The sequence below is a fragment of the Colossoma macropomum genome, unplaced genomic scaffold, assembly GCF_904425465.1.
Source record: "Colossoma macropomum unplaced genomic scaffold, Colossoma_macropomum, whole genome shotgun sequence".
Lineage (NCBI taxonomy): Eukaryota > Metazoa > Chordata > Actinopteri > Characiformes > Serrasalmidae > Colossoma > Colossoma macropomum.
In genome coordinates, this window is record NW_023494792.1 from 45559282 (window position 1) to 45582310 (window position 23029).

At 38.5% G+C, this 23029-nt stretch overlaps 1 protein-coding gene across 1 annotated transcript in view; it reads left to right on the forward strand.

Annotated features, from left to right (window-relative positions):
• LOC118812374 (proton myo-inositol cotransporter) overlaps window positions 1-23029 on the forward strand; it is a 114733-nt gene that overhangs the window by 59751 nt on the left and 31953 nt on the right. Inside the window, 1 exon segment of the mRNA XM_036577339.1 lies at window positions 9343-9451. Within this exon segment, the coding sequence (XP_036433232.1) occupies window positions 9343-9451 (109 nt within the window).

Here is a 23029-nt window from a genome sequence, read left to right on the forward strand (position 1 = left end):
TGAATAAAAAAGCTGCAGTCATGTTATATATATGCTATATATTTATTTTTTTATAGTGAAGTAGAGAGCTTGTTATGGTATTTTTACATAACCGTCTTAAGTGAAGTGCTTCAATTAAGACTGGGCGATATGGCAAAAATGTAACATCATGATACTTCAGAATATTTTCACAATACACAACATATCACAATATTTATTTTTTCTAATATCTAATAAGTTAATAACTTTTTTCTAATATTGTATATAATAGCTTATATTCTAATATCTCATATTTAATAAGCTGATATCTAATAACCAAAAGTGCCACATTTTAAAAATACTGTCAAAAACAGTAGAAAAAAGTATTGCACATAATGCATGTCACTATGGTAATGAAGCATGCATTTGGTCAGTGTTTTAGATGTACTGACCACATCCACAATGTGCTCAGGTAAGTATTTGGTGACACATTGTGATGTAAGTTATCATAATAAATATTGTCATGATCTTGACCTGCTCTGAACTTTTTCCCTACCAAGAAAAGGTGTATGTAAGGCACCTTGCAGTACCATACAGTCTGAAATTGATTTCAGAAAGAAGTGAAATAATAAATATGCTGAAAGTGCAGACTTTTAACTTTAATTTTAGGGCATTTACATCCAGATCAGGTGACAAAATAGAAATTAAAATCATTTTCATTCTCAGCCCTCCTCATTTTTGGAAACTCAAAAGTAATTGGACAAACTAACTGTCATGAACTAAATAGTCGTTTTAATACCTGGTTGCAAATCCTTTGCAGTCAATGACTGCCTGAGTTATGTAACCCAAAGTCTGATATTTAATAAGCTGATATCTAATAACCAATAGTGCCACATTTTAAAAATACTGTCAAAAACAGTAGAAAAAAGTATTGCACATAATGCATGTCACTATGGTAATGAAGCATGCATTTGGTCAGTGTTTTAGATGTACTGACCACATCCACAGTGTGCTCAGGAACGTATTTTGTGACACATTGTGATGTAAGTTATCATAATAAATATTGTCATACTGCCCAGTACTTCAATTAAAAATAGATCATGTTAAAACCTAGCATTATGTTGATATTCAAGGTTTCGGTTTTGGAATTGTTATTGGAAAAGTAACAGTTGTATTATGCAATCTCCAGTAACACTAACAGGGACTATGTGCTCTAACTGGCTTCATAGGGTGTTATTTCGAAAAAGGTGTTATTTCAGGGAATATTGCTGTGAAATTGAGTAATTGGGGATTCCGCGACTGTGAGGGCTTAAAGAGGAGAGCCACAGTTTTATTGCTAACAGCTTCTAACACTCACATCAGCTCCGATTAGTCTGTTGCTCCAACTTAAGACTGCTGTAAAGCTTCCACTGGGTTGAAAAACACACTCTACCTCTGACATTCGAGCAGACAGGATCAAAAACCCCACGCTATGTTAAAATAGTAGCAAGGCGTTGTCATGGCAATGAACGTCTGCTGATCTTTGATAAACATGAAAATGAAAATCGTACATTTTGTGCTGGTGCTGTAAGGAAATACTTACAAGACTAATTAAAAAACATGATCTTGACCTGCTCTGAACTTTTTCCCTATCAAGAAAAGGTGTATGTAAGGCACCATGCAGTACCATACAGTCTGAAATTGATTTCAGAAAGAAGTGAAATAATAAATATGCTGAAAGTGCAGACTTTTAGCTTTAATTTGAGAGCATTTACATCCAGATCAGGTGAACAAAATAGGAATTAAAATCATTTTTGGAATCTCAAAAGTAATTGGACAAACTAACTGTTGTGAACTAAATAGTCGTTTTAATACCTGGTTGCAAATCCTTTGCAGTCAATGACTGCCTGAGTTATGTAACCTATAGACGTCAGACACTGACGTCTGTGGGTTACTAGACACTGGATTTCATTCCTGGTGATGCTCTGTAAGGCCTTTACTGCAGCTGTACATTGTACCTGTAATGTTTCCTTTAGTAAGTGAAATGAATGCTCCCTTGAATAGAGGTCAGGTGACTGTCTTGGCCTTTGCAGAACGTTCCACTACTTTGCTTAAAAAATCTTGGGTTGCTTTCACAGTGTTCTTCAGGTCATTGTCCATCTGCACTGTGAAGCACCATCCAGTGACTTTTGAAACATTTGGCTCAATCTGAGCAGACAATATAGCCCTCTACACTTTAGAATTCATCCTGCTGCTTCTGTCACATCATAAATAAATACAAGAGAACCAGTTTCATTGGAAGCCATAAATGCCCATGCCATAACACTACCTCCACTGTGCTTGACAGATGAGGTGGTAGGCTTGGATCATGAGCAGTTCCTTCCCTTCTCCATGACCTTTCCATTTCAGTCATTCTGGTACAAGTTGATCTTTGTTTCAAATATCCATTTAGATGTGTTCTGTCAAACTCAAATCTACTCTTCTTGTTTTTGAGGCTTATCAGTGGTTTACATCTTACTCTCTAGTAGTAAACTCTCTGTATTTACTCTGGTGAGGTCGTCTCTTGATTGTTGGCTTTGACACAGACACGTCTACCTACTGGAAGGGTGTTCTTGATCTGGCCAGTTGTTGTGTGGAGTTTTTCTTAACCAGGGAAAGAGTTTGTCTGTCATCCACCACAGGTTTTTTAAGAATGTACAAAGTAGCTGTTTTGTCCTTACCTAATGTTTTTGTTGTGTCTTGTATGGGTTTGTTTTGTTTTTCAGCCTAAAGATGGCTCTTTGGACTTGGATAATAAGGGAATAACACACACCTGGCCATGAAACAGCTGCTCAGTTACTTTAGAGGTGGTGGGCTGTGTATGAAAAAGGCTGTAATTCCAACACCATTCACTCAATTTGGATGTAAATACCCTTGTATGAAAGCTAAAAGTCTGCACTTTGAGCATATTAATTGTCTAATTTCAAATTCAGTATGTTGGGGTAGACAACTAAAATAACAATAATTTGGTCAATGTTCAAATTTTTATGGACCTTACTGTATGTCTGCTGCATGCATAAATGTGTTTAAGCAGTAACGTTCTTAGATCAGCATTATACGCCAACTTCTCTCAACATGAGCAGTCCAGTGGTGACAGTTCATCTCCTCCAACTAAGCGTGCTTCTGTGGACCGCTCTGATCAGATTAAGATAAGGGACATGCACATGTTCGAGCAGCTGTTAGGAAGTAGAGATTGTGTGTCTGAGGGAATGAAGTTAGTTCTTCATTATAAGAGCCATTGCACTGGCAGTCTGGTTCACAGCAGTTCATGAATCTGGGTTTGGCTCAGTAATCGAATAAGGGTCTGCCACACCTGTCTCCAGGGACTGACCAATCATCATTCACCATGAGCTACGGCCGAGTGCCACTGACAGCGTTGCTCTGCTGAGACACAGCCTTTACAGCCTTTCCTCGATTAGTTACAGGGGTTTGGATCTGACTGGACTTCAGTGACCTTCTTCATATTAAAGCCTCATCATCACTGAGTGAATGGATCAGTAGACGATAGGTCGATAGATGATAATGATGTATGGACTGAAATGTGGAAGGCCTGAAAAAGTAAATTACAGGGGGCTTATTGTGCTCATTTTCAGTGTTTATAATTTCAGTTTTTGGGGTCTACTAGAATAGATTTGCATTCTTCAGTGTTTGAAAAAATCATTGATTTTCTCATACTGGACATGTCTATTTACCTTTGTCTGAAACTCTGTTAGAGCTCCTGTGTCTTTAAGCCCCACCTCCCAATGAGCTCAGTGTGCTCTGCTTGGTCAGCTTGCCCACTCTTTTCTGATTGATCAACCGCCAAAGCAGCATCCATCTACAAGTTCCACCCCTACACCGGTGTGGCTGTTCTTAAAGCGGCATCAGTTCTGCCATATCAGTTTGAGTCTGATCCTGAAAAAGAGGTAGAACAAGTTGGTCAACCTGATCCACCTTCGCAAGCTAGACTGGAGCAGGAAGTTTCAGAGTGGGAAGTTTTTACTTTGTAGCTCTCTTGAGGGCATGCCAAGCTTGCTGGTAGGTGGGTGGGAAAGATTGTGTTATGAATTTGTGTCATTTTGTAACAAAGGAAAGGGGCTGAAAATCCAATGAGGCATGTCAGGTAGCTAAGAAAAGTGGTTTCTGTGGGAGAGAGTTACTTCCTCTGGTGTGTACTTTGGGCTTGGGGACTTTGCAGACCGTCTACATGGACAAAGAGCTACATAACACACTAAAACCAGGAGAGAATAAGGTCCTCTTTAAAGAAAGATGGAGGAGTGAGGAGTGTACATGTATGAATAAGAATTCAGTGATTTTAATCCGTAAACCCAGAGCACACCAACACAACAAACACCATTAAGTAAATGCTAAAAGACCCCAATCACAATGTTCCAGAATGTTCTCCCTCATTCACACTGTTCCAGCATGTTCTCTTCCTAGTCATGCTGTTATAGAATGCTCTCTCCCTATTTACACTGTTCTAGAATGTTCTCCCTCATTCGCACTGTTCCAGCATGTTCTCTTCCTAGTCATGCTGTTATAAGATGTTCTCTCCCTATTTACACTGTTCTAGAATGTTATCCCTCATTCGCACTGTTCCACAATGTTCTCTTCCTAGCCATGCTGTTATAGGATGCTCTCTCCCTATTTACACTGTTCTAGAAGGTTCTCTCCCTATTCCCACTGTTCTAGAATGTTCTCCCTTATTCACACTATGGCAGCATGTTCTCTTCCTATTCACACTGTTCTAGAATGGTCTCCCTTATTCACACTGTTCCCAAATGTTCTCTTTCTGTTCACACTGTTCTAGAATGTTCTGCCTCATTCAAACTGTTCTAGAATATTCTACCCCATAATTTTGTTCTAGAATATTATCTACTATTTCACACTATTTTAAAATGTTCTACCCATATCACAATGGTCTAGAATATTCACCTCATTCTCACTGTTCTCCCGCATTCTCAGTGTTCTAGAATGTTCTCCACTCATTCATATTTTGAACTGTCCTGAAATCACACTCTTCTACAGTGTTCTTTCTCCATCCACATGTTCGACCCCTTTCACAGTATTTTCTCTCCATTCTTGCTATTCTAGAATATTCCTCCCTCATTCACACTGTTTTAAAAAGTTTGCCCCCTATCACACTGTTCTAGAATGGTCTCCCTATTCACATCTTTCACATTCATTTGAATATTCTTAACTCTGCTGCATTTTGGTTGATGAACCACCCAGATGCTAATCACGTTAGCCAGCTTTTCATAAATAAACACATCTCTAATGTGATCTGAAGTGCTGTAGCCGTGCTTTGAGGGCCCCGTTTCACAGGACTCTGAAAGCTAAAGATGTTCTCAGACCCGGCCGCGGGACGCCCACTCACAGCTGTTACCCACAGTGCACGGCACCCACTGAACCACAGTGCTCTGCTTTCCAGGCTGTCTCCGCTAGCAGACAGCTCTGACCTGATTTGTGTTTGGACATGGATCACCAGATCTCAGATGAGTTCCCTGTGATCGCATCTGAGACCTGATGACTTTTTCCTTTTATTTATTGGATTGTGTCATTTCATCTGATTTTAGTAAAAAGTGACCCTCTATAGCGAGACTTATTGCTAATACAGAAGCAGTATTGGAGAGGTGATGTAATTAATGGGATTTAATTGTTTGATTCATATGGGATCAAGTATCTGTATAGTTGATTGAAAGGCCATCGCCTGGATGTTCACGGCGGTGTTAAGCCAAAGGACATGCACAGCAAATTACAGAAGGCCGTTCACTCCACAGTTATTACTGTCAAACTATAAAACCTGCATACTCACAGATTTATAATGGATTAAAATTACTGCACAGTTATTACTGTCAGACTGTAAAACCTACACACACCGTAGATCATACTGGATTAAAAGAACTCCACAATTATTACTGTATGACTGTAAAAGCGATGCACACTGCAGATTGATACTCGATTAAAATTAAAATCACAGATCCTGTCAGTGCTCAGGTTACATTACTACCCCAAGTAAAACTAATCCAGCTCCAGTGCGGTTTTAGATGGCTATTTAATTGTTAATGTGCTATGCATATATACCATTAAGGATTCTATGCTGTGATAAGGTTGTGACATTCATATCAATACCAAATAGCAACCATTGACAAATATTTGAAATCAGTTAATAATACATTAATGTTTGGGCAACAATAGCGAACTTAAATCACTTTAAAATTAACATATTGATCTTTTTAGCAATAATTCCTCATACTAAATCAAATGTAATCTTTTTACATATTTTTGGTTTAATATGTAAACATTCACTAGTGAATGATGCCTTGCATGCATTCTTTCTTTGTAAAGAAAAAGTTCAGAGCAGGCTTATTATAAAGGAAGACAAGTTTGCAGAACTTCAGGGTTTGAAAAGGTTCAATCACGGAGGACAATTCATTTCTGAATGCATTTACAATTCAGAAAGCCGTCATTCAAGCGCCTTTCTCTGTTAATTAAACCTGCCTCTGCTCCACAGCACTGCTGAGAATTTCAAGGCGCACATCTTTTCTTTTTTCTTTTTCCTTTTTTTCATTTTTTGCATTTGGATTGGAAGCAGCACAGTGTGGAGCTGGAGCCTTCCTCAGTCCTTCTGCTGCTGAGATGAGCTGAGCTGTGCCTTAATGAACCCCACTCAATTAATGATGTGTACAGACATTTTAAACCACTCTCCTGTACTGGGAGAATAAATGGTCTCTTTACTTGGTAATGCGCCAATAAAGGAATGGGCCTAAGTAAATAACACAGCAGGGTGAGGGTTAGCTTCAAATTGGATTTAATTAACATGTCACATTAGCATGCTAAAAAAAAATAAGCAAAAAAAAACAAATTTTGCCGTTTTCCCCCTAAATATTCGACTAGTCAAGACATTTTTTTCGCATGCTTTTAGACAGTTTGTTTTGATTTTGTTCATTCTGAGATTTTTGATTCTTTGCAGTGTGCGCAGTGCTTCCGTTTCTTCTTGGCTGCATTAGTAATTCAGGCAACAGCCAATGAACAAAGGACTCTCAACAAGCTGTTAGCCATCTTGGACAACACTTCACACCCCCTGCATGCTACACTGGAAAAACAGAGAAGCACATTCAGTGGCAGACTGTTACAGTGCTGTGTTAAAGAGCACCATGTAAGATCTTTTTACCCACTACTATAAGGCTCTACAACAAGTCTCCTTACTGCAGAGATGGTACTGATCTCCTGCTGTCTGAACTGTGCTGAACCACATCACTATATCACCTCTCCTGTTAATACACACTGTGCACTATATCATAACTGCTACTGTAATGACACTCTCACTATGACTTTTACACTGTAATATTGCTGCAACTCATAGTTCTGTCTATATTCATTGTGCTTTTAGACTACCTCTTCCCACTTAGTGCCTGCTATCATGTAAATACAACAAATCTGTCTTATATGCAATGTAAATATGCAAATAGACGTACTTTTATTCCTACTCTCTTACACATTAACTTTTGTCTATTTTTGTCCATTTTTTATTTTCTGCATAGTATATGTAAGTTTATGTGCAATTGTATGTCTTGCTACTGAAACACTGCAAGTTCTATCTATCTATCTATCTATCTATCTATCTGTCTGTCTATCTATCTATCTATTTACCGATCTGTCTGTCTGTCTGTCTGTCTGTCTATTCTGTCCATCCATCCATCCATCCATCCATCCATCCATCTATCTATCTATCTATCTATCTATCTATCTGTCTATCTGTCTGTCTATCTATATGTCTGTTTGTCTGTCTGTCTGTCTATCTTTCTATCTATCCATCCATCCATCCATCCAGCCATCCATCCATACATCTATCTATCTATCCATCTATCTATCTATGATAGAGCTAGGAGAGAGAATCAAGGCTAAAGGACGAGTATGTAGACCACAGAGATGGAGGAGCTGCTTGTTGAACTTCAGGTGCCTTTATTGTGTTTATATTGTATGAAGCAGAACTTCAAGACACGCACTTTATAATTTCGCATCAGCTTGTGAGTTTGTCATAAAATGTTTCTCCTCTTCCTCCATTACAGAATATAATGATATCCAAATTTACTCATAATCATAAACTCATAATTGGCTCATGTGTTGTGTCTTTTTGTGTATGCATAAAAGCACAAACAGGTCCACTCCACTTTCAGCCTTTTTTTGTTTGAGTAACATGAAAATAATAAGATTTTGGAGTTTGAGGGTTCATATGTAGCCAAAATTCTCTATGTGTCTGATACCCCCTCTCTGCCTAAACATCTAACGTGTGCCCTCATGACAAAAAGACATGAAATTCTGTGAAAGGCTAATGTTAAGTGTGGGATTGTCTCAGGTTTGTAAATAAATTGTGTAGTGTTTGCTCAACTTAAATGACTTTTTTTTGCTAAACTGTTAAAATAGAAATCTCAAATGCTAAAAGTTGGTATACCATGTGAAATGCTAATTAGTGATTAGTGAATTCTATTGGACCTGTATTAAATTGAAAACTGTACAACCACATGTCATTTGTTGTTTTTTCTTACAACTTTTTCGTTTAAAAACTTTTTTATTTTTGTATTTCCATGCTCATTCCAAATTTGAAACCTGCAGTACAATCAAAAAAGTTGTGACTGACACATTTACTGCTGTGTTACATCACCTTTCCTTAACATTCGTTTGGGGACTGAAAATACTTATTGATCCAGTTCTGAAAGCTGAAGTTTTGCCATTCTTTCTTTATAAAAGCCTTCAGCTGCGCCACTGTTCGGGGTCTTTGTTGTTGTATTTCGTGCTTCATAATGCACCATGTTTTAAATGGGAGACAGGTCTGGATTGCAGGCAGGCCAGTGTGGAAACCACACTCTCATAGCCACACTTTCAGGTTGACATATGGTTTCGACTATGCATAGCACAGTCTTAGCTTGTGGATGCAGCAATGAACTATGTTTATTGACAACAGTTTGTCAAAGTATCCCTGAGCTCATGTGGTCATGTCCATCAGAGAAGCCTGCTGGTTTTTAATGCAGTGCTGTCTGAGGGATTGGAGGTCATGGACATTCAGTTGTTGTTTTCAGCTTTGCACTTTATGCAATCCCTGAATCTTTTGATTATTTTATGCACTGTAGAGGGAGGAATACACAAAATCCTTGCAATACCTGAAGGACAAGCTTCAGCCCATCCTAGCTGGTGAAGGACTAGGCCTACAGTGGTCTTCAGTGGATGGTTCTTTTACACCCAAGCATGATTGCATTTTTTTTAATGTCACAACAGTCCTAGTTTTAAAGTTGTTCCAACATTATTGGAATGGCAACAATTTCAGAATGAGGGTATATTTACTTTTTTCTCCTTGTGTGTTCTTATGTGTTGTGTTTGTCCATGCAGATGGTCCCGTTCTGTGGCGTATGTTGACCTATCCTCCAGCACGGCGTGCTCTGATCGTGGGCTGTGGACTCCAGATGTTCCAGCAACTCTCTGGCATCACCACGGTCATGTAGGCACCTCTCTGCTCTCTCACACATTCACACGCTCTCTCTACCACACCAGCCCCGGGGACTTAGCCTTTACAGAATCCAGGCTTTTGTTAACTCCAGAGAAAACAGGAGATTTGTTCGCCTATTTTCATTCATTTGCTTGTGCTTATTCTCCCTGATGCTGGCAACAGGCTGCATCTGATTGGCTGCTTAATTTTCAATAACCCCTCTTCATTTTTTTCTGCTCCACCTTATGCGATGAAATACTTTTCTAAAGCTGTAAACAATCTTGGGACGTGTGCCGTTGCTAGGCAACCCCTGGTGGCGCAGGCAAAGGCATTTGTACTGGAGAGAAAGGAAGAATGAATTTGTGTGTGTGTTTACTCTGCCTGAGCTGTCACTGGGGAAGGTGAGAGGGCTTGTCAGAGTGGGCAGAAAAGACAGACTCGATCAGTCACACACTCTCATGCCTTCACCCAGCGTGAGCGCCATCAGCCAGTCACTCTTGAAGAGCACTCTTATGTCACTTATGTGATCATTCATTCCAGTTCAAATTACTTTTGTACACACGTATATACATATATCGCCTTTCAGCGAAATTCACTGATTTGAATGCTGAATGTGCCATTTATGTGAATCATTTGAAGAGCTTTTAATTTAAGGGTGGGGGAACTGCTGATGGGGGTGGGGGAGGGGGGGTGGTCTGAAATTCTCTTCTCCCCCAAACACAGCACAGCAGCAGTTCACGATCACTATTCAGCTAACCCACAGAACCAAGATGACGTTACTGAATGATGAAATGAAAATGAAAAAGGAGCCATGTTTTGTGAGCTTTTAAGTTTCTTTCATTATCACGTTTGGATTTCTTTCTTCTGTAGCAAAAAGGTTTACATGCTTAAATTGTGATTGTTAACAACCAAGGCAACCAGATTATTGTAAGTGCTATGAGAACAACCATTTACAAATTACATCAAAGTGGTGATCATTGGGATCCAAGCACTGTAAACATTATGCAGCTAGTAAGCAGAAATTATTGGCAAACAAACAAAATCACTACCACTTCCCCAAAACAGGGAACACACATAGATCAACAAAATACAAGAAGAAAAAAAACTACATTTGCCATACCAAGGTCAGTACATGCCAGCTTTACTCTGTTTGACTGCAGAGAATTGCAGGGTATAAACTTTAACACACATATATATATATATATATATAAATACATATTTTTTTAAATGTCTTTGTAAATTTTGCTGTACAGTACTGCTCAGGTACGTTACTGGGTTTAGTTTCAGTGCAAATGTGGCACAAGGTAGCAAAGCTGTTTATCAGTGTTTTTGCTTGGTAAGTGGGTGTTTTGTGTGTTGTTAATGAAACAGCTTTGTTGGAAATTGACAGAACTATCTGTAGAGGTTGCTTTTCACGTGCAGTGTGAGCACCAATGTCATGGCATGTCAGTCAGACAGAGCAGTTTCTTACAGTGTAAGTATATAAATCACAAGCTTTGTCTGTCCAAGATGGTGTATTCTAATGTAAAGTGTGAGTTGTCACCAAAGAACAAGATTTCTCAAACTGCACAGTGCTTGCCTAGCTTTAGAGGACATTCAGCTACAGCTCAACCAGCCAATCAAAAAAACACTCCAAAAAGACGTAAAACTCGACAAGCAAGCTCTCCCGGATGCATAAGCCTCAGATGTGATTCCTGCTGTCACTGTGCTACAGAAACTGCTGTTGAAAGAGAAAGATGAGGAGCGGGGATCAAAACCATGAAACATGTTTTCCTTACAGCTGTGCAGAGGCGCTTTTCTGACATGGAACAAAATCCAATCTTCTTCACTTTGGTAACTAATGTTAATAATTTAAAATCAGCTAGATTTTAATGATTTAACTGTTGAAGCACACTGAACACATTTACACTAACAAGTACTTAATTCTGTGTAGGTTAATCATTATAGTATTGGTGTCTGCAAGTACCAAAAAAACTTGTACTTGTACACAGTCAAAAAAATGGTAACTTCAATAACTATCATCCAGAAAGCACAAAATATAGCTTACTTAGTAGAAGCCATCTCATATAATGCAGTAATGCAGCGTAAGCAGTCAGTTTTAGGAAAATAATAGCACTGTATGATCACATCATTCTTGTATCTTATTTAAGTTCATTTCACATGCTATTTTTTCAGTTATTCTAATTTGATATAAATTAGTACTACATATATAGCCAAAGAAATGTTGACACCTGACCACAATTATATAAACTTGTTGGACATTCCATTCTAAAACTATAGGCATTGGAGTTGCATACAATTGCAACAATAACAGCATTCAGTTTTCTGGGAACGCTTTCTAACAAAGTTTTGAAGTGTGTCTGTGGGAATTTGTGCCTGTTCACTCAAAAGAACATTTGTCAGGCCAGACACTGATGTTGGATGAGAAAGCCTGGCTCACAGCATTCCAACGTTCCAGTTCATCCCAAAGGTGTTCAGTGGGGTTGAGGTCAGGGCTCTGTAAAGGCCACAGGCTCCTCATCATGTTTTTATGGAATTAGCTTTGTTCACAGAGATACAGTCAAGCTGGAACAGTAAAGGGCCTTCCTCAAACTATTGCCACAAAATTGGAAATATATAATAGTCTCAGTTGTCTTTGTATGCTGTAACATTAATAGTACGCTTCACTAAAACTGCTCGTCTTCTTAACCTTCAAGTTCTCACTTCCTCCTGAATGTTTTCCTTTTGTTGTCTCACATCTGCAGGAATTAGGGCGCGCTTCAGTTTAATTATATGTATATGGGGCAAAATGGGGCATGTTCTTTGTAAAGGATTTGTAAGTAAGACACAGTACACAGATGCTTGTTTCTGCGCACTGAAGCCAATTCATCAGGTGCTTTCAAATTACTGCTTGTTTCAACATTATATGACAGTTTCCTGAGTCCGATGCAGAGTAGTCATTCAAGGAGGTCAAATGTATGCTTGTTTTCATGCAACTTCAATGAATAAGAACAGTTGTCCCAATGCATCTTTCCAGAAATGCAAGACAAGCCTAGTAGTGGCATAATAGTGTGGTATGAGTATAGCAGGCACAGCGGTGTTGCTGAGCTTTTCAGTGTCACTGCTGGGTTGAATATAAATCCGTCAGTCAAAATATCCAGCCAGTATTGGTCCTGTGGTCAGAAACTGACCGCTGATGAGGGCGTGGATGAATAAAGCAAGTTGTGTCGAAAAAGACTGCATCCCAGCAAGGTAGACCAACAAAGAAGCAAGAATATCAGTCCGCTGGCTTGGTCAGCACCCTGCTGACTGTATGCCACTGCTGGTCTACCCTCGGACCACCTAGATTATTGTCCTGCACACTAAGTCTAACTAGTTTTTGATCTCCTCAAAGAGATTTTAAATGTACATAGTCTTTAATTTTAGAAACTAAATTAAGACAAATATTACAAACAATTGAGAGAAGAAAATGACCTAAGCCTAATATAGAATGGTCTTGTTGAAAATGTTGTTATCGACACTGTGCCAGATTGGTTACAGCTGTATAATGCACTGCATTTTGTGAAATTGCTGTAAAACTTATTTAGAAAGGATAATGAAAAATAAATTGGATTTTGAATGGAAAATAAATGAAATGACTGAAAAGTGGAATTTTGTCTAATACTCTGCTTAACTACCAGTGGGCCGCCCGGAAACTGCTAAGTAAAAAGCCAGTGGGCTGCCAGCTTTGTCATTGACGGGCCAACAGTGGCTCACTATCCTCTTGCCATCTGGGGTGTTTCTAATAAAGTTTTTTGCTACTCTGAAGCATCTAATTTGGCTAATTAGCTACATTGCTATAACTTAACTAATTGGTTGATATAAAATGATATACTGCACCGTTCTACACACACAATCACTAAAATGTCTACATTTCACTGACTCAAGTGACGAGTCATATAAAGTTTCAGTGATTTCTCTTGAGAGAGAATTGAAGCATTAGCTGTCTTGCTTTTTAGTTAGCTTAGCTTAACGCTAGTTTGATAAGAAATAATACGCTTTTCTGTACACACATTGTCTACAATTACACAAAATCATGTGTAAAATTAAACAAAGCTTATATTTTTTTTACTATCCAGTGAAAAATATGAGCAAAAACACTCGTTCTGTATTTCCAGAAGTGCTAATAATGTTAGTGTTAGCTTGCTAACAGAAACAGCCTTACAATCCCAGAGTCCTGTGTTTCCTCTTGTTCCCAGGTTGCCTGAATCATATGTATATTTACAAACTTACATATTCGGATGCTATAAGTTCAGTAAATCAAAATTTGAAAATATGTTTATGTACATGCTATTTTCAAACAGATTCCCTTGTTTACTCTGCTGAAAAAACAGTATTAAAAAACATTCCATGCTAGTCTAAGCTGGTTTACGCTGGTTTATAGTGGTCTAGTGCTGGTTTAGCTGGTCACCCAGCATGACCAGCATGGTTGACCAGCATACCGTCATCCAAAACACAACATATGCTGGTTTTGGTGGTGATCAGCATAACAGCTTCCATTGCTGCTGACCAGCGTCCAAAACATAGCATATCCTGCTTTTGTTTGTGACTAGCTATGCTGTTCTGTGCTAGTTTTTTAGCAGGGAAAACACAGTCTGACTGAACATTTCAGTGAACAGATATAAGAATCTGCAAAATTGGCATATGCTAATAATGGAAACTCTGGGCACATCCTTAACAGCAACATCTACCTTCAGTACTGTTTTTAACATGCTTTTATAAACTTGCCCTCATTTCCACTTATACCATTTCAAGTTACCTGTTTTGCTAAATTGCTAGTTAGCAAGCTAAGGGCTACACAACTGGCAGCAAAGTATAAAAGAAGGGCAGTGCACCACACTTAAACCAGACAAAGCGTTTATTCAGTAAGTGTATGTATTCTAAACTCTTACTTCTCAAAAAATGGTTTGAATTGCAAAGTTTGCTTAGCTGGTCAGTTAGCTCACTGATGCTAGCCTAGCTAAGCAAAGTACATTCCTATTGAAAAATCTGCTGCTTGTTCTCTGTATGATCTTTAATGAACCCATGACCTTGACCTTGGGATCCCTTTCATGGAATCTTCTTATATGTCATATTGAGCTGTGATGCATCATAAAAAGAGCTGAATATAGAGCCCTGTGAACATAGGTACACGCCTTCCTACAGTAAAGTCATATATTTTTCACATGTGCAAAAACCATGTGTTTTCAAGTAATCACACTTTTTTTAACATGCTTGTTCACATGCAATCACACATTTTTTTGCATGTTAACATGATTTCACAGGTGATCTCATTTTTTCACAATATCACATTTTTTCACATTTGATAGCACAGTTTTAACATGTGAAGTGCAGAAAACCACGTGACTTTTCATAAGGGCCTTTCTAACAAGCTTATATTACCTTAGCATACTTCTTACAAATTAGTAGTTCTAAAAATACCAATCGACATATCAACATACCATCCTAGTTCACATTCTGGTGCACTTTTTGCTCATGTAATCATGCTTGGTGTCTTTATCTTTACCTGGAAGAATAAAGATTTTGCTAAATTGTTGTTCAGCTGTTACCAATGACAGAGTAGAACTGCTTCAGAGATCATTAGCTCCTTTTGGTACCGTAAAACAGCCGGTGAACAAAGCACAGTTCCAGTTTTCTGGTGCCAAAGCTTCTGATACTATGTGCAGTGGAGGAATCAGTGTAATCAGTGTACTCAGCAACATCACTGTGCCACCATTGCATCATGCCACCATGTTCTATGGTGGTCCCTTTCCATTAGTAGACAGGATAGTGAAGGGCTGATAAATTGTGCAGCAACAGATGGGCTACAGTCAGTAAATGTAAACATACAGAGTGCACCTAAATGGTAGGTGTTCTGATAAAATGGCCAATGAGTTTGGATACAAGGTAGGTGAACATAAACAAGCAACTCAGTGTATGTTAGTGTGTTAGAAATGAGAGCATGGGGCTCAGGATAGTGTACTCCCTATGAGCTGTATTATTGTGTCGACACTGACAGCACATTCACAGTGTCAAGCTGTACTCTACAAAGATTAGCATGGTTGTTTACTCATGGTCTTTTGCTTTGACTGGCTTGTCTGAACGGTGTCAGATGTTGAACTCCTATACACACGCTGGAGACTCATCACCTCGTCATCTGTCAAGCTTCGCTGTCCGAGAGACGCATCCGTCAGTTCCTGTCATGATTTAAAGGTCTCCAGGGCTGTGTGCAGGTTTTATGTCAGAGTGTGTGTCGGTGTGTTTGAGAGGATCCTGCTCTGGGCTGCTCTTCATTCTCTGTCTGGAATCTATAAATGTTATCAAAGGATTGAGCTCCCTCAGCGCAGGAGAGCAGTTTGAGAAGCAGCCTGTCTGATGCATTGTGTCTGAAACACTGAGATACCATCTTATATTTATTGCTACATCACTACCTTTCAATCCACTCTCTCTCTGTCTCTCACTCTCCCTCTCTCTACCTCTACCTTTGCTCTTGTTTTTTCTTCTCTTTTAATTCTGCATTTTCGCATAATAATGACTGAGTATTTTAAGGTACAGCAGAAAAATCTACCTTTATAAAACAGTTATAACTGGCTAATGCAGAACAAACAATACTGAAAATCACATCAGTATTCATTAGCCTCTACATAAGTGGTACATCAGTGGCTACAGTTACTGGGTACTGTAGTGAGAGGACAGTGATGGATGAAAAAACACAGTGAGTCATGAATATGAGGCTGAGGGATGCAATGCCGTGCTACAGAATATTACTTAGCATGGCAAATATCATAAATGCCAGAATGTCCCTTTAACTGTGATAAAATCATAACATGCAGTGACATGTGGCTCTTTGCTTTATTCGGCAGCAATCATAGCACGATTAGTGTTTGCTGTCTGCATATCAAGTTCAACATTACTGGATGGAGAGTTTGACATGCTTCTATCAGTTTGGCAACCAGATCCTGAGCGCTAACAGATTCTCTCTCTCTATCTCTCTCTCTCTCATTGACGCTTCACTTGTCATTTATTTTTCTGCACTTGCTGACTCAGGAGGCATTAATTAGCCCTTAGCTCAACTTTCAGTTGATACCGCATTCTTGTCTATACTGTTGTATGCAAAGGTTTGAACACCCCTGATCTAGTTACACATTTTGTTAGTTTTCTTAGTAGAAATAAGTTAATATATCCTCTACAAAGAATAGACTAAATATGGCATTTCTGTTTATTTGAGTTTAACAAATTGTAAAATAATAATTATGATAAAATTAAATTATGCCATAACTTTTTCACAGGACACATTTTATATTTTTTTGGTCAGGTATGTTAAATTTAGCAAATAATATTAGTGCATTAAATGTGGAAAAGTGTGTTCTGTGTAGTGTAGTGTAGTGTTTCTCAACCGTGGTCCTGGAGGCCCACTGCCCTGCACGTTTTTTGTGCTTACTTTGCTCCTAACACACCTGATCCAACTAATCAGCCCATGATTGAGTTAAAGTGGTTGTGTTAAAGCAGGAAAATATGCAGGACAGTGGCCTCAAGGACCAGGCTCTAGAGGATGTGTTAACATAGAAAACCAACAAAACACGAGTGCCCAAACTTTTGCATATAACTCTGTAAGAAGAAATATTTTATTATGATTGAGTTTTGTTGTGTGTACATACCATGGTTTTGGCATATTAAAATGAATGAAAAACAATCAGAAATTAATGTCAGTTAAATAAAAAAACAAAGTAAGAGTTACTACATGAGTCCACACTTCAGTTCCTCACTCTACTTATTAAAACTTTGCAGTAGTTGCTGAATAATTAGAATATGATATCATGTAATGTAAGTCTTAAGGTTAATAACTGAATGATAATCCTAGGGTTCAACAGTCTAATTATGTAATCACATTTGAGTCTCAGAACAACAATAATTTCTCTAGACGTCTATTTAGTACATTTTTAAATGGCATGTAAGAACAGTAATGCTGCAGCTCATCTGCTTTTTGTGCTCATTCAGAAAAAGGCTGATTTGTTGTCTTATCACAGATGTCTGCTCAGGCCTGTTGGAGATACTGGCTGAAGCAGAACAGTAGCAGTGTAATTAGAGTGCAGTAATGCTTCCCTCTAATCACACACACACAGCCACGCTTGCCTGCAAACCACTTCCTCTGCCCTAATCCCCTCCCAGCCATTAGCCCCTCTGCCTGATTGCTTAGTTATTGTCTTCTTTTGTTCAATAGCACATGCTAATTGCCACCTCAAGCCAACTCTGGAATGTTTACTGTACAACACGACGAGACCATTATTGCATTTGGCTGCACATTGCGTTGTTACAGTCAGCTTGTATTTGGGGGGGGGGTGATGAGACCCTGTGTGCGTATGTTTATTATTGTTTTTGTTTGTGTATGTGTACAGACACAAGTCAAACTTTAGAATCAGTAACTTTTAGAGGACACTTGCTTCACTAAATGTACAGTAAAGTCCTGTAAATGAGTGTTTCATATGAGACATTTTTAGGACTTTTGAAGTTGAAAAATGAATAAACTGTGACTAAGTATATTGATATCAATCAATATGTTGGGTCTTATTAAAGAACAGATTATATAAAACAAAATGTGGCCTGTGCAAATGTTATTACACATTATTTTTTTATTGTATGTTTTTTTTTAATATTTCAAACTTGTTACATTTGCACTGAAATTTGCAGAAAAATGCCATATTTAAGTTCATTCCCTGTAGAGACTGCGTGAACTATTTTCACGTAGGAAATCAACATAACATGTAACATGACCAGGGGTGTTCAAACTTTTGCATATGACAGTACACATTAATAGCATCTTTCATGCCACAGATCATGGTTGCTGTTGTGGTGTCAAAGCACAGAGCTCCAAGCTGAAGCAGAGCTTTGGCTCTCATGAGTTGATGAAGATTTTAGCAGAATGGGTTGTTAACCACTGTCTTTTAGCTGTAATGACTAATAAATAACAGCTTCAGTTTCATTAATGCTTCATAAATCTGTTTCGTCTTCTTGTTCATCTTCTTCCCGGAAGTATTTAATAAAAATGTATAGTATGGATTTGAATACGCATATACTTCTTCATCCGTAAAAATTGACTAGGTGTGAGAAGAGCTAAAATGACTAAATATTAAACTATAATTAAGTTTTTCTCCATGTACCAGCACACCAAAGTGACAGGACAACTCACTGCTGCATGTGTAAAGTAAGTTTCAGATCATGGATCAGAGTGCAGAACACGCCTGCATAAAAAATGGAAAGAAAAAAATGATAAATTCATTTATCATAGATTTTGTGGCTGTTATTGATAATTATTGACAAATCGATAGTGGTCACAGTTATTTTAGTACAGGCACCCCTACATTAAGACAATACAAGAACTTCTGTATGTAAAATTACAAAGCAAGGTTGCTTGAGTATAGTACTTTAAAGAAAGATGTAATAGAATACTTTGATAACTGTTGAGCACTGGGGTGAATCAGTTATGTTCTGGACAGTGGTGGATGTAGTACACAAATCATGTACTTGAGTTAAAGTAGAGATACCCAGGGTAAAATATTACTCCAGTAAAAGTAGAAGTCTTTCCTTTAGAACTCCACTTGAGTAAAAGTACAGAAGTATTTGCCTTCAAATGTACTTAAGTATCAAAAGTAAAATTACTACAAGATTAATTATGACTCTAATGTCCTATTACTGTTTTTGTAAGAAGACTCTGCTTCATTAACTCATTTTAGGTGAAAATATTCTAGTGTCACTCTTGGCAAACCAATCTTTTGGTAAACCAATCTTTTAATAGAACGTCATTAATTAGTCTGTCACTGATGTCTGTTAAAATTATCATAAGCACAAAACACTGAAGGCAAACTATTTCCATTAGGTAGAACTGAGTGGCTATGAAATAACTTTTTGCAAACAAGCAAAGTTTCAGTTTAAGATTTATTTGCAACTTAGTTACAAGTTTAAGTTTAATAAAAACTTACTTTAAACTCAGATTCACGAATGAGTTTTCCTTTACTATATTACATCTGTAGGTCTCTGTTCATAAACATAAACTAGCAAAAACAAAAACATAAACTAGTAAAAACAATTTACTATAAAATGAAAGTGTTTGTGTAAATTCAGAAAAAAGAAACATATGACTACGTATTTCTATATTGTGGTCTATTTACACAAAGTTAGGTTAGTTCCATCATTTATGTTGAATAGACACTCCCAAAGTTTTACGCTGCTGCACTGACGTTGAACCGTATGCTTGCACTGGGTTGGTATGTCCAACAGGTCAAAACAAGCTCAAAACAAAGTATACGCTGTGCCCTGATCGGTGTTCTTGCTTCACGCTCCTTTCGTTTTGACATGTTACGTTTTTATACACACATAAGCCAAAAGGACAGATTTCGCATAATGTGGTGAAGTAAAAAGTAAGATATTTGACTTTGAAATGTGGTGGAATGAAAGTAAAAAGTCGCCCAAAATGGAAATACTTCAGTAAAGTACAGATACATGAACAAACTACTCAAGTACAGTAAAGAATTGCATTTACTTCATTACTGTTCACCACTGATTCTGGAGTACTGTGGCAGGCAGTTGCACAGAAAATATTGTATGGGTTGATGAAAGAGTGGATTCTACTAAATAGCTGTAAAATGTTGAAGCAGATGTTACACAGTCAGTTGAGAAACAGAAGGTGAAAAGAGGCTGGCCTCTACAACAGGGCAGTGATCCAAAACATAGACCTTCTGCCATGTTTTGTAGCCATAGCTGTACCAAAACAGAAACACATGATTGGTCATAGGACTTTATTCTAATTGTATTTACATGATTTATACAGCATGTTGCCATCTTAATTTATCACATTTTGTTTTATTTGTTTACATTTTTTGACCCATCTCAAGTGTGCATATAAACTTGCATGTGAATTTTGGTCGATTCTTTTTTTAGATGGGCCAGTTGTTTAAAGTCAACATGAATCTGAAATCATAATACATTTCCTCATCGAACCATGATCAACTACGGAGCCCCACTGGTGACATCCCATAGATATAAAAATAATGCGTGGCCACGACTTATTAAGGTATAGGAATGAGATCTTGCCTTACTAAGTTGTGGCCACACATTAGGATTCGTTCCAACGCCTTACTAAGTTGTGGCCACGCATTAGGATCTTGTTCCCACACCTTACTAAGTTGCGTCCACGCATTAGGACCTCATTCCCATGCCTTACTAAGTTGTGGCTAGAGCTTAATTATCTTGTTTCCATGTCTTACTAAGTCGTGGCCATGCAGTATTACATAAACAAACATAGCATCAGAGTGGGGGTGTGGGAGGGGGAGGAGAAATAAGATAAAACTGATTAATGTTATTTTGCCCTGCCCAGTGGTACGTGGTGACGTCCAGAAGACTTTTATCAAGGATTACAGTGAAACAAGAATGTTGTCTTTTAAATGGAAATAGCATGATATGATGAGTCATGCTTAACATGATCAAGGACAAACTCTGAAGAGGGAAAAAAGGACTGTTTTGATTTCAGGTTGGCTTTAAAGAAGGCAAATGCAGAATGGCTGCCTTACTGTTGGTTATCAGTGAAATTGATAGAAACTCCATGTGTGTCTCACTTCTACCTGAGACAGCCCTGCTTTCCACTGGGGTTATTGTGTGTGGAGGGTTTTTTGGCCAACTGTTGCTTTCTTCTCCATTTCTGCGGTGTTATCAGCATACAGCCATATGTGTGTCGACCATGTTAACCACCAGTGTACTTATACTCACTGGGGGTTTTGGGGTGGGTTTTCTGTGTGAGCCCCTGCACTTATTATGAATAGTGGAATTAATCCACAGCTTTAAGTCTCACTGTGGTGTCTTTATGACTTTGCTGTTTTTGTTTATGTGTGTGTGTGTGTGTGTGTGTTCAGTAAAATAGGTGCAGATTATTGTTGGTCTCTGAGGTGCTGTGCAGCATCTGTGTGTGGTGCTGTGTTCATTCCCTTTCATTAGAGAAATGGGTCAGTTCCCATGGGGGCAATGCTCTCTCTCTCTCTCTCTCTCCTCTCCTCTCTCTCTCTCTCTCTCTCTCTCTCTCTCATTCACTCTCTTTATCTCTCAAACTCACTCTCTTTGTATCTCACCCTCTCTCACACTCCCTCTCTCTCTCTGTCTCTGTCTCAGTCTTTCTGTCTGTATTCTCTCTCTCTCTCTGTCTTTCTCCTGTTTAGGTAAATATATCTCTCTCATTCTCTACCACTCTCTCTCTACTTCTCTTATGGTTTCATGCTCTCACTATCAATCTGCAGCTTGTGTAGTATTTACACTGTGATAGTAATAATTGTGGAGCAAATTTAATCCAGTATGAATGTGCAAACTAATGGAATGACAAAACGTGCTACTGGACACGAACACGAGGCGTATTGTTATTGTCACTCTGTGTGTCCCATGCAGTAATGCTGGCGTGAACATCTGGGCTATGACTTTTCAATCTGTGGGAATGTGAGGAAATTACACAAATACTTTATCTGTGTACTTTGTGTGGAGCAACCAATGTAATCCATTACAGATTACATTACAAGCCTTCACTAGTAAAATTAATCTGGCTCCAAAAGTCAAGTTTATTTGTATAGCATGTTTTACAGCAGATAAGGGTCTAAGCCCCAGTGAGCATCGCCAAGGGTGACAGTGGCAAGGAAACCTGCCTAAGAGCAAACCTTGAGAGGGACCAAGACTCAAAAGGGAAACCCATCCTCCTCTGGTGGACGCCAGATAGCAAAACAATAAAACAAGCAATATTAAAAAAGAATAGGATTTTAAAATGAACATACAATATTGAATATAGAAAAAAAGGAAGAAGCTCACTAGCCCCAGTCATTGGACAGAAGTATTTAGATTAACCAGTGATAACTGGTGACTGCTGTTTGAGGCCTATCAGAGTAATAGTGAGAAATCACTGTAAAAACCAGTCACAGTTACCAGTAAAAACCAGTGACCACTGTTAGAAGCACATCACAGTGAAAATGAGAGTTAGATCCAGACTGGGCAGAGTGAGTGGCATGCAGGTGAGGCTTTGTGCAGAGCACTGGCCAGCAGGAAGCTCAGTCGGTGGTCAAACTGGTCCGGCAGGTGGGTGACCAGGGGCACCCAATCAAGGCAGATGAAGCAACATCATCAGACAGCACAGCATGGCCAGTTCAACTCAACATAAAACACACAGACTGAGTTAGTTGTGTTTGGGGTGACTGACATAATATATAGTGTTAATAGAGTGCAAGCAAAGACTGCGGCAGGCCAGGCTATTACAGCCTAACTAAAAAGAGAGAGCCAGAAGTTAGCAAAGACATGAGGGCTCCCTGAGATGTCAGCGCCCCTCTGCTCCACTGTCAACAAACTAGAGCTTTATAGTGCTTTACATGCTGCATCTCCAAAAACTAATTCAGAACCTTGCAAACATTCAGCTTTTGCTGAAGAAAGACAAACAAATGAATAAAACACAGGGTTCTTCTCAAGGTTTGTTCTTTATCACTTTCCCTTATTTTCCTTATCCTTGGAAAGAAATGCTGAGGAATACTGAAAAGCTGCTTTCAGGAGAGATTTATTGTTGTCTTACTTTGAATG